Here is a 15,375-nt window from a genome sequence, read left to right on the forward strand (position 1 = left end):
TACCTAGGTCTGCTTATTTTAGCTAGACATGATGATGATGATGACGATTCATAGTAGTTACTAGGTAATCTTACCTTGGCTGCGGTAAAACTGGAGGTGGGACACGTGCACCAGGTCTTTACAAAATTATCCATACAAAAATTAAAATTAGGAATAACAAATTATTATTTAATAATTATTTACTGAAAAAATTATTAAGCTGCATGCAGATCACATACCCTGCGAGCAGAGTCTCTTTTGATCTTCCTAGAGAAGTAGGGAAAAGGAAAGAAGACTCTGCCCACCAACTTGACTTTTTCTTATTTGCCGCTCATCCAAAGAAATGGATGAGTCAGTCCAGTTTCCACTTGTAACACCGGTTTTTTTTTAAATTTGTGTGCATGATTAATCGCCATGCGCACAAATTTACAAAAGCGTGACAATACATGTAACTGTCTAAATTCCCATGGGTATTTCTTCCGTATGTTGCTTACAGATTAAACTAGTTTGCCAGAATTGAGAACCCTAGTAATTTTTTCAGTAAAAATTGAAATGGCAATTAAAAAACGTGAACTATCTTGAGTTTCAAAGGAAATGATTCCTTGGTTATCGTGCATTTGCCAGAGTTGTTGGACAATATCCCAACTGTTTGTTTTGGTTTTGTGGTTTTGCAGGTAATTAGTCACGCATGACTGACTCCTGAATACATTTGAATTTTCAACGCATGCTCAATAAGAACTGTCGAGGCAGCTGGCAGAGTCTTCTTTCCTCTTCCCGGATTATCTAGGAAGATCAAAAGACTAAGAGACTCTGCAGATCATGCAGATCATGCATCTTGGTACATGTACATGGTTGTACAGTTGTACGTAGAAGTCATCTGGTAAAAGGCACTTGGCAGTGAGAATAAACATTGAAATGTCTGATGTCAGATATTGTACAAAAGCTAAATTCAAAGTCTCTTTATTATTTAATTTAGAAAATATTCCTCGATCTCAGCTCTGAAAAGGAAAAAGCAGTCAATGTATGCTGCCTTTATTGCATTGACTGCTGTCGTTAGTTCAAAGCAGTGGTTCAGAACTACTGAAAGGAAATGAAACTGTTGGATGATCTGACATGCAACAAACAAAAAAATATTAATCTTATTGCATGAAGGATGTCATTATTTTTCACAATTACGACATGAAGCAGCCCAGTTTAACCAATTGAAACTAAATATCACCAGTAAAACTGCAATGAATGATAAATGTAATTTGTCCACAGAGTTGGTATAAAACATTCTCACTACTGAGGAATAAACATTAATTTGGACTAAAGACAACTTCTTTCAAAAAGCATTTTTGAGGTGAGGCTAACAGAATTGAACAAGGTACCTATAAAACAGTATTCATGAGATGCTGACAGTTTGTGTGACTTTCATTTCGAAAAGGTAAGGCCAATATGGAATGACAGAAATGAATTTATTTTTAATTGTTTGGTAAACTACAGGAATAAAGTGGGAAAAACAAGACAAAAAATCTCTGCAGTCACCAATCCTGGTAGTATTACAGTGTACCCTTGCTACTGTAAAAGGACTTAACTTTTCAAACCAGCACAAACATGACAATGGCTACAGTTAGAGTACTGTTATAAAGTTCTACAATGTACATGTATATCTGATTCTGGCTGAAAAGGAAGTCTTCTAAATTTTACAATGTAGGGTGGTTAGCCCACATGTGGCATTAATCACATACCAATTACACAAAGCGAACATGCACAATACTACAGGTAGTACTGTCCATGAACATTCATGCAGGTCTGACAGGCACCAAGCTCTACCCCCTCAATACATCTTTCATACATGTACATGTAGTCTTCATGCACATCCATCTGCACTCTGATGTTCATCTCCATGAATCAACAATTCAGTTTTTCACTGACATCGATATCACAGTTTACAGTTGTTAATGTCACCCATTCCTATACAACGTAAATCACATACTTGATATCATGGCCTTGAACTCTCAAATCCTTTTTGAGTCGATTCCCTGATGCGGCTCTGGCATGAATTCCCTAAGAAATGTAATATTATAAGCAACTGACTAAAGTGAACATTGATGGTCTTACTGTTGGTGAGGGCAGTATCGTTCCCTTAACTTCAGTTAGGAACCTAGGATCATGGTTTGACCAGAACCTGAGTATGATTCCACACATTAATAAGAATATGTAAAGCTGCGTCCTTTCATATCTACAATATAAGGCGGATTAGAAAATACCTCACCATCGATGCCACACATACGCTTGTTCACTCCATTGTTATTGGCCGGTTAGACTATTGTTACAGTAATAGTCTTCTTAACAAAGTTCCCGCGATACACATAAGTAAGTTACAACGCATCCAAAATAGTGCTAACTGGCTCGTATGTTCAACACCGAGATTTAATCATATTACACCCATCTTATTTTCTTTGCACTGGCTACCCGTTACTTACCGTATTGAGTTCAAAATCTTACTACTAACATTTAAAGCTACATATCAACTGGCGCCGTCCTATATCTGTAATTTAGTTTGGTTGAAGGATAAATGTAAATACCACCTTCGTTCTTCTGAAGAACTACTATTACAGTTGCCCATAAGAAAAACAAAGCTGCCCCTGTATTGTGTGGAACAGCCTTCCTGCAAGTATTAGAGAGATCGAAGACTTTTTGGTTTTTAAACGAACTATTAAGACTTATTTATTTAGGAAGGCTTTTGCCTGTTATTGTTAGCTTGATTACTTTTTAAGTTATTAATTTTTAGTATGCTTAAGTATATTTTATTGTAATTATTAGGGTAGTTTTAGTTTTAGTTGTAAGGCGCATTTGATCATATTCAGATGCTGATTTGCGCCTAATAAGTAATAAATTATTATTATTACTTATATACTATAATTATAATAATTATGATTCTAATTGAATTGTTGGTTAAGTGAGGATAATAATAAAATAATAATAATAATAATTATTATTATTATTATTATATTATTGATTGATTTAATTATCAGCGTGCATGACTGTGTAAAGCTTGGTCTGTTTGGATATGTCAAGAGGAGGGACAAATGGATGTTGAAGGTTATTGAAAAGAGGTTCCAGTTGGGAGAAGAGGTTGCCTGGGGAGTTAGCAAACAAGGCTTTTTTTCAGGACATAGCTGAGGAGGATGTAAATCCCAAGTGTAGTGTGGGGCAAGGAGGTGGAGTTGGTTGGGCAAGTGGTTGTACTGGTTTGCAAGAGAAGGAGTATTGGAGGAGACATGATCGGATGGGGCTGAGAGTTTACTGGGAGCTTTTTCAGAAGTATCGTGTGAACTCAGTGCTGATGCCTGGTAAAGGAGGTTGCAGATCAGGTGAGGGTGGCAGCTAGGGAATGGGAATGTGGAGGAGTGTTGAGACAACACAGAAGATGGCAAAATCATCCAGATGTTACTGTGGTGGATCAAGCAGCTGACAGGAATGAACTTTTGTCAATTTCTTGGTGCCTTGGAATAGGAACATAGTGGCTAAAGAGGATGGCAAATCACCAACTACTCTCCCCTTGCAAAGGAAACCAGGAAGATGCATTGGGTCGGTGTTGACAAAGATTGTGCCGTTGGTGGTTGGTTGTTTGGGTGTGGTATCTAGTTGGTTGGGGGGCTTTTCGAAAGATCTTGGGGTTCTGGATGTGTTAGGAGATGCAGGCTTCTGCAGACATTGTGACCACCCTAATCCTCCAAAAGACACTAAATAATAAGCCCTATGTCCAAGGCCGACGCTAAGCAGCATATGTTTACAACTGCATACATGGCATCTGACAGGATGCGGCGATGCAGATCTGCATGATTCCCTAAAATCCACATCCTCCGCATAAACAGAAGAAATGCCTGATATTAGTGATAAAGCAGCTGCTTAACATGCTCACAAACATAAATTAAAGCCAAAGAGATTGACTGTTTTGAAACCCTTATTTTCCTGAACATTGAAGATCCATTGAAGAAAACACTCCATTTCGTTCACAAGATGAGAGGTTGTGAGCAGTTTCCACATATTTTTCGGCAATGTGCCTGGGAACTATAATAGCCTGTTTTATAGATTACAAATACCCTCGGGTTGAAATTTTAAAAAATATCAGGTTGCAATTTTGCGACAAGATATATGAAAATTTACATGTAGGTGCAAGTTATACTCACAAATTAAATTGTATCATTTGTAGTCTTAGGGAAAATAGGAGCCTGCAATACATATGTGGAAAAAAACCGCTGAAAATGGTCAATGATCAAGGGAATGGATGGCAGTCCAACCATATTACAATTTTGCTACATATCTAAAAATTGAAACAAAATTCACATGACGAGAATCAAAATGATTTTTATCGCTTTCTTTATTTTAGGAAATGCTGCGGCAAAATGCCAACTGCTAACCCTTCAATTTCAACAGTGAAAGCTGGTCGCAAATTGGTGACTCCTCCAGCTACTTTGTATTTTAATGACAAAGGGAGCAGTCACAAATGTGACTGCATTGGTCGCAATTTCGAGTCCTGATTTACCATAAGCATGAAAATACATTGGACGGGCCTAATTATTAGTTTTATTAATTGTTTAAATTTCTGCATAATCAACGCATGTTTACGCATAATACAACCAAAAATTTCCGCATGATCTTTAATTTTTTTTCCACATCCTATCAGAAGCCCAGTGCATAGTAGTATAGTTACTATAGTAGCAGTAGCAGTAGCAGTAGCAGCAGCAGCAGTAGCAGTGACAGTGGCAGTGGCAGTGGCAGTGGCAGTGGCAGTGGCAGTGGCAGTGGCAGTGGCAGTGGCAGTGGCAGTGGCAGTGGCAGTGGCAGTGGCAGTGGCAGTGGCAGTGGCAGTGGCAGTGGCAGTGGCAGTGGCAGTGGCAGTGGCAGTGGCAGTAGTAGTAGTAGTAGTAGTAGTAGTAGTAGTAGTAGTAGTAGTAGGGACCTTAAGCAAGGACGACGACGACGGCTACGAGAACGTTGTCTAAAAATATTATTTCCTGTTACTGTAATAATTTTGCGATTGCTCCAAGTTGCTTGGCAAGGAGAATATTCATTTGAATCCACATTGATCATCAGGTGCTCTCGTTCTCCACATGACCTCAAATTTGATCATTTCACGTCGTAGCCAAGACGAGAACGGCAAAGAAATGTATCAAAAGGTAAAACTCACGTGCAGATCGTGCAGTTGCTAATTAAACCTATAATTGTTTTGTTGCGTTCTCATAGCCGTCGTCGTCGTCGTCTTTGTCTAGTAGTAGTAGTAGTAGTAGTAGTAGTAGTCGTAGTAACTAGACCCTCCGTGAGGGTACACTGGGTCGCCTGTGGTACGTGCAGCATTCCAGGCATTTTTTTCCAAGTTGAGGGGTCATTAAGACCATTTAAGGGGTCACCCAGAAGTCATACAACCAGCAGAGGCCCTTTGGCTCACAGGTCCTCACACGTTCGTACGATGAAACAGATCCTTTTCTGAGGTTAAAAACCTGGCTACCGGTCTATTACTTAATCATTTGTCAGAAAGAAGAAATTCCTGTCCTCTTTAGAAAAAAAATAGACATGCGTTGCTTACGTGTGGTAGTGAAGTAACACAGCAATTTATTCCATAATGTCAACTGAGTTGTGTGTTGTCCTCCAGGAAATTCAAGTTGTCCTTGCGTAAGATGTAGCTCTAACAGTACACGATATTGTTTGGTATTCTCTATCATTGTAGTGCCATGGTAGAAGTCTTAGGTAAATAGCCTAAGGAGACATGTGGTTACTAGCAAAGTACTGAACCCAGAAAGATTGAAGAAAGTAAAAGGGAAGTGAGAAACAATGGCTTCTGGGCTGACATGTTGAAAATGCTTTACTATTGCCATAAAAACTATCCAGTTAAGCTCGCATATTATAAAACATGATGAATTCATAAAGGCGACCTTTTCCAGCGAACAATTTTTTGAAACAAACAACATATTTGCTATTAGAGGCAAAAACCCCTTCCTATTTCATTACGTGCGTGAAGAGAAATAACTCAATCGTATGAAATATGCGCAATATTACAACAAACAAAATTTCAGGATCAAACCGTTTCCATGAAGAACCTTTTCCTTGAATAATGAAGCACAAAATAAACGACAAGCTTTCTTTCAAATAATTCTTGGCTGTCAAATTTCCAATTACTTTTTTACTGAAGACTGTGAAGAGTTGATCACAGATCCACTTAAGGTGTTCCACTCATTCTCTGTTTTTGTTGAACCCATAAGTTACCAGAGAATTTTCCATTTGGTTTCAGTGTTCTACATAATAGCACACTTTGATTTCGGCTCGACGGGCGATAGATTGTTGTTGAAGTTCATTACTCGTCGCTTTTAAGATTCCAGGTGTTTGTATTTCACCGCCTGCCTAGTTTATCCAACTGACTTTCCATTATTGAGCTCCATAAGGGTATATTTTGTTTAAGGATCCACTAAAACGCCATTTGCGTTACATGACTTTCGACGCCATTGCAGGTTAAGTTAATGATTCTACCGTGTCCACCAGAGAAATCTACGCATTTCCACTACCCTCTCGATCCTAAGAAAATACGCGTAGAAGGCTCTTATATGCACAAAGACACCACTTACCAGGGGAGTGACAGGCAAGACTTTTACCGACACGGAAAATAAAAAAAATACAACAGAGAAATCTACCAATTTTCCGACTGGGATTGCCATACGGGAACCCAGTAAAAACAGCTCAAAGCTAAAATACTATGTAAAATGAGAATCCAAGAATTGAAAAATTCAGGTCTACGTCAATGATGTTAAAGTACACCTACATGTAAACTCAAATATTTTTCCCATACGATAAAAATTATTATAAATCTCCCCACCAAAAGAAAACATGTTTTACCATTCTTACATGTACCTCACAATTATTTTTTGTCTGCCAGGCAAGATGCTCAAAGTTATCAAAACTAGCTGTTACTTGGACCCACAACCATGATGTGAGAGGCATTGGTGTGTTCTTTATTTTAGCTCACAAACTGCTTTGCAATGCAAAATTTCTTTGAAAACAGCAATGCAAAGCAGTTTATGATGTAAAAATACCCAAAGATTTTAAGTTTTTATATAATACCAGTATAATGTACTAGCCTTCAACTTTTTTCATTATTTCTTGGCCCGGTTGTTCAAAAGCCGATTAACGCTAATCCCAGATTAAAAATTAACCAAGGAGTTTATTTCTCTTCTCCTAAATGCTGTTCAACGCTGATATTTGGCAAAACTTTACATTAGAAGAAGTCAATCTTGTGAAACAAAAGTAAACGAAAGAAATTCTCACCAAAAAGTTGAAAACATGAAACAAAAATTACACTAATCCTGGATTAAGTTAATCGGCTTTCGAACAACCGGGCCCTGGTGTTTAGTGTAATGCTACAACATACTTGTATTAGATTTGAATTTGCCTTGTAAATAAAGGTCAGGCTTGCGGTGGTCAGCTTGACATGGCTACCAGCGGTGTGTGAGAAATACCAGTTAATTAAGGAAAAGAGAACTGTCGGAATAACCAGTTGTGGGATGTACATGTCTAAGATTATTCAAAGATTTCTGTTCGGTTTAATATATATGGTACACCAGGTTTAATTAAATGCTAATTATTGCATGGCAGATCAAATAAGGACGGTACATTTACAATGTATTGGGAGATCAAGCCAGCAACCTCCAATGTCCCTCAATACAGCTGTACATTTTGTAAAATATAATAAGAGCATTCTAAAAAAACAAATAGAAAATAATGAAGAGCAATAATACACAGTATATGCATTACATGAATCAGAGCTAATTTTGATGAGCACTCACACTTACCGTTTGAACTTTAGGTTTTACATGGTCATAAGGTGTTGCCCGTTTCCCATGAGTTTGAAGTTGTTGCTTAGCCACCATGAGCTATGGAATGTGCAAAGATTTATTATTGTTAGAAATAATTATTAGCAAGATTATATGTCTTACATAAAAACAACATTTGCTAAATCCAATTTACCTTATTTTTTAACCCAACATTCTGTTTTTCTAGTTCTGCGATCTTAGTTTCCAGGTCAGCTACCTTTTCTTTAGCATCCACATCTCTCGCATCAAAAACTTAAAAGGACATTACTTAAAAATCAGTAAAATTTACAACATAATATAACAAATTCTTAAACTTCAATGTACATGTACTTGACTGTACATTCACACAATAAATTTTTTTAAGTGCCTATGAGGTAAAAAAAATCATATAAATTATTTTGCTTACTTTAAAGACCTTTCAAAATGATGAAGAATGGTGTTTTCTTTGGATGGCAACATCTTTAATGGGTCTCACTTTGTGTCTACATGTATAATCTGATGTACATTATTGGTGCCAAGTTTGAACAGCACCCATGCAATATTTTTGGAGATATTCTCAATTTTGTGATTTATTACAGTCATGTGTACAGTTTGTGACGTCATAATTTTGAACAAAAACTTGAGTATCTCGGAAACAAGAGAAGATAATTATTCCAAAATAGAAGACACCATTCTTCCTCATGTTTAAAGGTCTTTAAAATAAGCAAAATAGGCACTTTAATATCATGATATTAAATGTCAAACATACAGTGAAGATGAAGTACAACAAAGAAGGTACAATTCCACCTGACATGAAAAAGTGGCATAATTTCCTTCTTCACAAGAAGATAAGAGGGGATTGGGTCATGGAGAAAAATCACCTCAAATCACCAAATCACACAACTGGATTAATATGTGATTTGGCAAAAACATAACATAAAACCAATATAATAATATTAAACAATCAATCAATCAAGTGGATTTGTGGCTTTGATGAAAAAAACAAAATCCGAGTTCCTGGACCAAGCGAAAAATTTTAAGCCCAGATTCCAGTTTCTGTCAAGATCCAGAAGCCTCAGTGGTAGACACAAATTTATGATCATGATGATAATCTTAGCTGGCCTTAACTGGAATGTTGTAGTTAAACTACTGTAGGCCAGGAAGAGCACAGTAAAATACATGTACATGTAGGTCTTTTCTTACAGCTGCAGATACATGGGTTTGAAATGTACATGTACAGACAACAATACCTCCTTGTGCAGCTTCCTTTTTCTTGTCGTGAACCAATCGCAGCAACTTAGTTGCCATCCTTGCAGAAGAAAAAAAAGTCATTTTAAAAATAGCTACAAATGCATGCAAGACTTTCCTGTTTACTGTTCATAGCTTGTGTAAAAGGAATAACATAAAGAGGAAGTCAGCCAAAACTTTACTTTTTGATTTTTTCCTCTTGTTTCCTAGCATATTTTTTCAGCTCCTGTTTACAAAAATAAAGCATAATAGTTACTCATTACCGGTATTTAATATTATTATTGTTGCATGTCACGTCACTATAGGAAAATGAAACAGTTTTAATTTTAAATTCCATGTGGGACCAACAATTGGTTGGGATGAGACATGAGCTCAACACTAAGTGATCCTGAAGTTTTCAATATCAGGATTTAAATCAACTCCAATAAAAACAATAAGTAGATCTATATTATAACAAAAAGGGCACTGCATACATTTGTGAGACAGCAAACTATTGTTTCCGGAATACTTTCACAAGAAGAAATTCAATTCCCAGCATAATAATTGTTTATATCACCTACAATTGACTTCTCATAATTGATATCAAATAAAAATGATCAATAAAATACAAACTGTAAATTACTTCAAAGCTCAAAATGACACTGAACCTGGTTATCTTCTTGAAGCCTCAAATATTTATCTTCAAGTTCCTCTCTACTTATCTTGGAGATAAGCTGACGGGCATGAATCTCACCAAATGGCCTTGCATCTGACAAAATACATGTAAATATTCACTATAAACCGTTTCTACATAATGCAAAGATGTCACTAATGTCACCTTAGTCCTATTTCTTTTATGCCACGGGCATTCAGGTATATACTGTAGGGGCCACGTTGAATTCAAGGTTTCAATTTGTCTGAATTTTACTGTCTTGTTTTTTTTTTAGAAATGCACGGCCAAAAAACCCAAATTTCACTTTCTGGATGTACAAGTATTAACCTGATGTACCGGTAAAAACAATGCAGCAAATAAAAAAATGAACGACTGGCATTCCCAAACTGTCAACTGAGGTCAACTGAGGTAGCTAATATAAAAGAAGTATGCTTGTAACAATAACTACATGTATGTACTCAATCAAACTAATGTCTTTTGGCAACCTGAGGTGTTTACTAATTTTTTTGCTTTACTGTTTCAGTATAAACAACAGCACAGTCTGCAAGACTACTATTGATGTTAATTATCTTTAGCATGTGTCAAAGAGGACCTTATTTATTGTCTGTTGAGGGTTTTCTGTGCCAGTCATTATTACTATAGTGTACTGTACATAAACATAATTATGTATTTCTTGTAAAAAGTTTCTCTACATTTCTTTGGTTGCAGATATACATTGTAATAGTCCATGACAAAGTCAAAACCAAAGCTTAGTGATAATAAAGAATCTAAGGAAGGATAAAAAATTAAACCACAATACAGTACTTTTGTTAAGTGTTAGTTTATGCTACAGCTTATTAAAGGGGGGTGGCTCTTACAGTTGTACATGTACATGTAACTACCAAACGGTTCAAATAGTCGTTTCTCAACTCCCTTTAACTCTACAGTTATTCTTTTTTTGCCAAGTGTTTTCTATTTAACATTTCTTTGTCTGTCTTGACTCACAACTACATGTACACGTATATTTGGTAAATCACAATACCAAAACAGAAAATGCATGACTAAAAACTCAGCAAATTAACTACACTGTACATGTAAATTGTATGTTTTTCATGATTAAATTTTGTTAGTGCAACAGTATGAGAACATTCAAACACAAAATCTGTAGCATGGGTTTTAAAAGAAACTATTTCTCAAAAAATTATGATGTCATAATGCTCTCCTTTGATAAACTTTTCAAAGTATCAGTTCCATTTTTTGTTCAAATAGAAATTCCATGCTACAATCACAAAAAATGATGGGACAGTTCAAATCTGGTGAAAAAACCGTCTCCTTTCGTTCCCAGGGCATTTACCTGTTTTTCACTGACACACGGCAGACGACTAGGACTAGTCGCACATGCACCTTTTGATTGACGTGATGTCAGATTTCCATTGACAAAGTTACTTAAAACCATCCATGTACCCTTTCTGTGGGGCGCTTTGACTAAAAAGCTTCCTTTAATAGCAACCATCATCTTTGTATAGACTAGTTAAGTGCCACCCCCCTCAAGGGCGTTGCCTACTGTTGTTATTGTGCATATGTTCTGCGCATCTCAAGATACTCGGGTTTCCTATCGGTGATGCTTACTAATTCAAGGATATTCTTGCACGGTTTAAAACTATCTGGAGAAAGTAGATCTTAGTAAGTACTCTTGGTATCCAAAAAGAAAATTGGGAGTAAACATGCATTTTGAGAGATAACGCACCGATCAAATCAAAAGTTCAACATCCCCTCCCCCCCCCCCTACTTCCCCCAGCAAACCCCGGGCATTTGACTATTTCAGTGCCTGTGGTGGGGAAAATTGAACCGGAAGTGTCAGGTTTCAAATGATTTTTTTTTTTCCGTCGCCAAAGTCGCTAACAAAAAAGGTCTTCAAAAGGTCTTTATTAAAGACAGCAGGAGCCGACGACGATTGTTCTTTAGTAGGGTATGACAGACAAATCCGACTATAGGATAGGGCATTCGAACACCATTTTGGCCCAAGGGGGCGGGAATTTGAACTATCCAATCTTCAAAAGTTCAAATGCCTGGGCTTTACCCGGTGGAGGGGGGAGGGGATGTTGAAGTTTCGAATTGATCGGCGCATAATAAAGCTTCAATTTGAGAAAAAAACGTCATACATTGCTTTGTATCAATATTACTTTTTAAAGCTTTTTGCAAATAAATTATTGTCCATGAATTATCTTTGAAAAATGCGCCGTTGCGCCCAATTTTCTTTCTGGATTTCAATAACATTTTGTTAAGATCTACGTTTCCTGCATAATCATAAACCGGTCCTTAAAGGTCAGTACTTTAGTACATTGGATCTAACATAATTAATTCAGGACGTTACAAATCGATAATTTCGATACTCGATAAAATCAATCGTAATCGATATTTTTAGATACTAATTCATCAATTAATATCGGAAATCGATAATAATCGATAACAGAGGTTTTTGTGATTATCGATTTTCATCGATTTTATCGATTTTCATACTTACAGTTCGATTTCAATCGATTTCCATCAATTTATATCGAAAACATCGATTTTGCTCAGTGCTGTGCTGATATAAAAAATTGTTTGTGTGCTTCTTATTGATCACGTGACTTTTCGTTATCACCTGTCTGCTATAGCTAGTAACACGTATCGCCAAAGAAACGGAAACCTGCGGAAATAGCTGGACTCCCGTGTGTATCGGCTAATTAGATATCGCTCGTAGGCTCGATTTCCGCCGCTCTCTCTCGTGAAATTTACGTTCCTCCCCAAAAAGAGACGATTGGACTCGTGGACAGCGTCTGGGAATATAAAAATATCTGCGGTACGCAGTTTAGCAGTTATTTGTTTTCTGCACGTTTCGTTAAGAATCTGTTTGTGCATTCCTGCACAATTCATGTCCCCGATGAATTGATAGTACTCGTATTTGCATACGAGCTATTTGATATAAATAGGGTGTGCATTGTAGAGGTTCTTCCTTCGGGTCGAACGCTAGGAACGACAACTTCACTTAATTTTTTATCTTTGTTCATCTTTTATTTTCTGCTGCTGATTTGCTTTCTTGTCATTTATAGTTTAAAAGTGTTCAATTTTCACCAGCGTTCAATTTTCACATTAGCGCTCTGATGAAGGGCTAACGCTCGAAAAGTCAGCTTTTCAATCTTTGTATAGTTAGTTATAGCCTGAAAGGTTTATTTTACGATCTCTATGGCTGCAACGGATAGTGGCAATATCTTGACGGCTTCTTATCGATTTTGTTTTTAGTGTTGAGAATATGGCCACATCAGCGTGAGCTGCAAGTCCAGGGATAGCGCCCAGGCCTCCTCTAGCTCAACGGCTAAATGACTAGATGACGGCGATCATAAAGTTGAGTATGCTTTAGAGTTTTTCGACACGTACACAATCGCCTGCTTAAGGAAAGTGGGTGAGGGTAGCGGTGGCAGTGTTAAAGGTCGTTTGAAGTCTCATTACGAGTTTTGGGAGTCTGTGTTAGATGCCTCGCAATTTGCGACCAGCATGATCAGGGAGGGTTATAGGCTACCTTTTAGTGAGTATCCAACTCCTTGCTTTCTCAAGAATAATAGATCTGCTTTTAAGCACCCCGAGTTTGTTGTCAAAGCTATTGAAGAGCTTCTCTGCAATAATTGTATTATTGAGCACGAATTTCCTCCATAATTATTGTGTCAATCCTCTAACCGTGGCGGAGGGCAAGAAGCTCCGTCTCGTTATCGACCTACGCCATGTAAACGCATTTGTTTCTAAAGTAAAATTTAAGTACGAAGATCTTAGATCTCCTTCCCAAGTTCTGGAAGAGAATCATTGGTTTTTTACCTGGGATCTTAAGTCAGGTTTTCATCATGTCGACATCTTTGCAGATCACCAAAAGTATTTAGGATTTTCGTGGATAATTAACGGTAAACCCAGATATTTCTGCTTTTCAGTTCTACCATTCGGTCTAAGCTCGGCTTGTCATTGTTTTACTAAGCTTATGAGACCCTTAGTTAAGCGCTGGCGCTCTATGGGCCACCTGTCCTTTGCTTACTTAGACGACGGTTTTACTAGTCAGCCGGACTTCATCTCCGCCATGGCTGCAAGTACCATCCAAAGAAAGGAGCTCAGGTTGTCTGGCCTCGTGACTAACGAAGAAAAATCTAATTGGGAGCCTAGGCAAGTCAGAGAGTGGCTCGGCCTTGTAATCGATACCATCGCTATGCAATATAGAGTACCAGATAAGAAGTTAAATTCAAGCCCTTCGTGAAAGAGGTCGTGCCGCTACCAAGGATAAAAGATCTCTTGTTGGAAGGCGATCCTGTAAAAGACGAGGCAGTCTGTTTTTGTTGGCTGCCCAGCGTTTAGAATTTTAGCATTACGGCTTAAGTTTATCTGAATTATTTATTTCTGTTTTCCATATTTTCTTGCATTGTGCATCAAGGCCTTACTCACTTAGAGTAAGCTAATTGGCCCATTTTATGGAGTGAAGGAATCTTTATTGCCATTAGTTCCTATGGCATGTTTGCGCGCTTTTTTGTTAATAATTATTTATGCAAAAGCCATTTAGGCTGGGTAAGCCATTTAGGCTGTGTAAGCCATTTAGGCTGTGTAAGCCATTTAGGCTATGTAAGCCATTTAGGCTACGTAAGCCATTAAGGCGATGCTAATAACTTGGTTCCCGCTTTCGCGGCTCTCTCGCAAATTACGCGCGTGTCTATAATTTTAGCCAACTTTGGCCTCTTTATGTGTGTGCTTTGTAATAGCCCGCGCAATTGAGGGCGGTGTGGATGCATTTACTCACACGAAGTGTGTTCTTGTTTCAGTGTTATACAGATACATTCAGTAAAGGGATCTGGTCCGACGCCAGGGAATTGGAGGATCCTGAAATGGTTGTTCTAGTTCAGTCCTCAAAGGCGTTGAAAAGGGCACCCACGAAAGGAATCTCTACTACTACTACTATTCGTGAAGAGTTCAAGACCCATGCATCGCCATTTGCCGTTAACATTCAACAGTTAAGCATGCACAGCCTGAAATCTGGTGCAGCATCAAACTCATTAGACTCTGACCTGATTGACAAAAGGCGCTACATTTTAAGTGCCTGACCCAGATTTCCTACATTTCCTCTACGAGGTTTTACGGTTAGGTTTTTTCTGGCCTCCCTGGCTCTTCTCGATAATGGAAATTCTATCATTTTTTCTCAGTATTGTGTAAAGTATTTATTTGTAAGAAATAAACATGGTATGTTGTCGTTTACCGACCCATAACCAATAACTCAAGATCTTGCCTTGTCATGTTATTCCTCTTGGTTATGGGTTCAATAATTCTGTAGATAAGGGCAGAATCAAGCTTATGCAGAAACGAAATTCATTCAGCGATAGGTTTCCGTTGGTGGATGCACGCCATGTTTTGAGCAGTTCACAGCGTATACATGTTTACACTGATCTAAACAGTATGTGGTCTTTGCTCGAGCTCCGGGGGGTTAAAAATTTCCCCAAATGCGAATGAGTTATCTCAGATTTATGGCCAGGAGCGGAAGAGGATTTTCGGTAAGACCAAACTCTTACTTTGGCGAGTAAACCGATATAATCGATAATCTGCGCCTAAATCTTGGGGTTGATCTCTCATACACCAGTCAAATCTTGTGATTATCGATATTTATCGATTATTCTAGCTAATCGA

At 37.7% G+C, this 15,375-nt stretch overlaps 1 protein-coding gene and 1 long non-coding RNA gene across 2 annotated transcripts in view; one reads left to right on the forward strand and one right to left on the reverse strand.

Moving 5' to 3' along the window:
- The window catches only part of LOC137993587 (protein fantom-like), a 71,276-nt gene that overhangs the window by 55,423 nt on the left and 478 nt on the right, over positions 1–15,375 (reverse strand). The window contains exons 2-8 of the mRNA XM_068839533.1: positions 9,704–9,804; positions 9,239–9,282; positions 9,059–9,117; positions 7,984–8,081; positions 7,809–7,889; positions 1,958–2,028; positions 75–116 (exon numbers count right to left, since the gene is read on the reverse strand). Coding sequence (XP_068695634.1) covers positions 75–116; positions 1,958–2,028; positions 7,809–7,889; positions 7,984–8,081; positions 9,059–9,117; positions 9,239–9,282; positions 9,704–9,804 — 496 coding nt within the window. The remainder of the gene's footprint in view (positions 1–74; positions 117–1,957; positions 2,029–7,808; positions 7,890–7,983; positions 8,082–9,058; positions 9,118–9,238; positions 9,283–9,703; positions 9,805–15,375) is intronic.
- Positions 12,964–14,773, forward strand: LOC137976121 (uncharacterized). Its single transcript, XR_011117704.1, has 3 exons — positions 12,964–13,071; positions 13,752–13,872; positions 14,520–14,773. It is a non-coding gene; the product is annotated as an uncharacterized lncRNA (long non-coding RNA).

Source organism: Montipora foliosa, chromosome 1 (assembly GCF_036669935.1).
Source record: "Montipora foliosa isolate CH-2021 chromosome 1, ASM3666993v2, whole genome shotgun sequence".
Taxonomy (NCBI): domain Eukaryota; kingdom Metazoa; phylum Cnidaria; class Anthozoa; order Scleractinia; family Acroporidae; genus Montipora; species Montipora foliosa.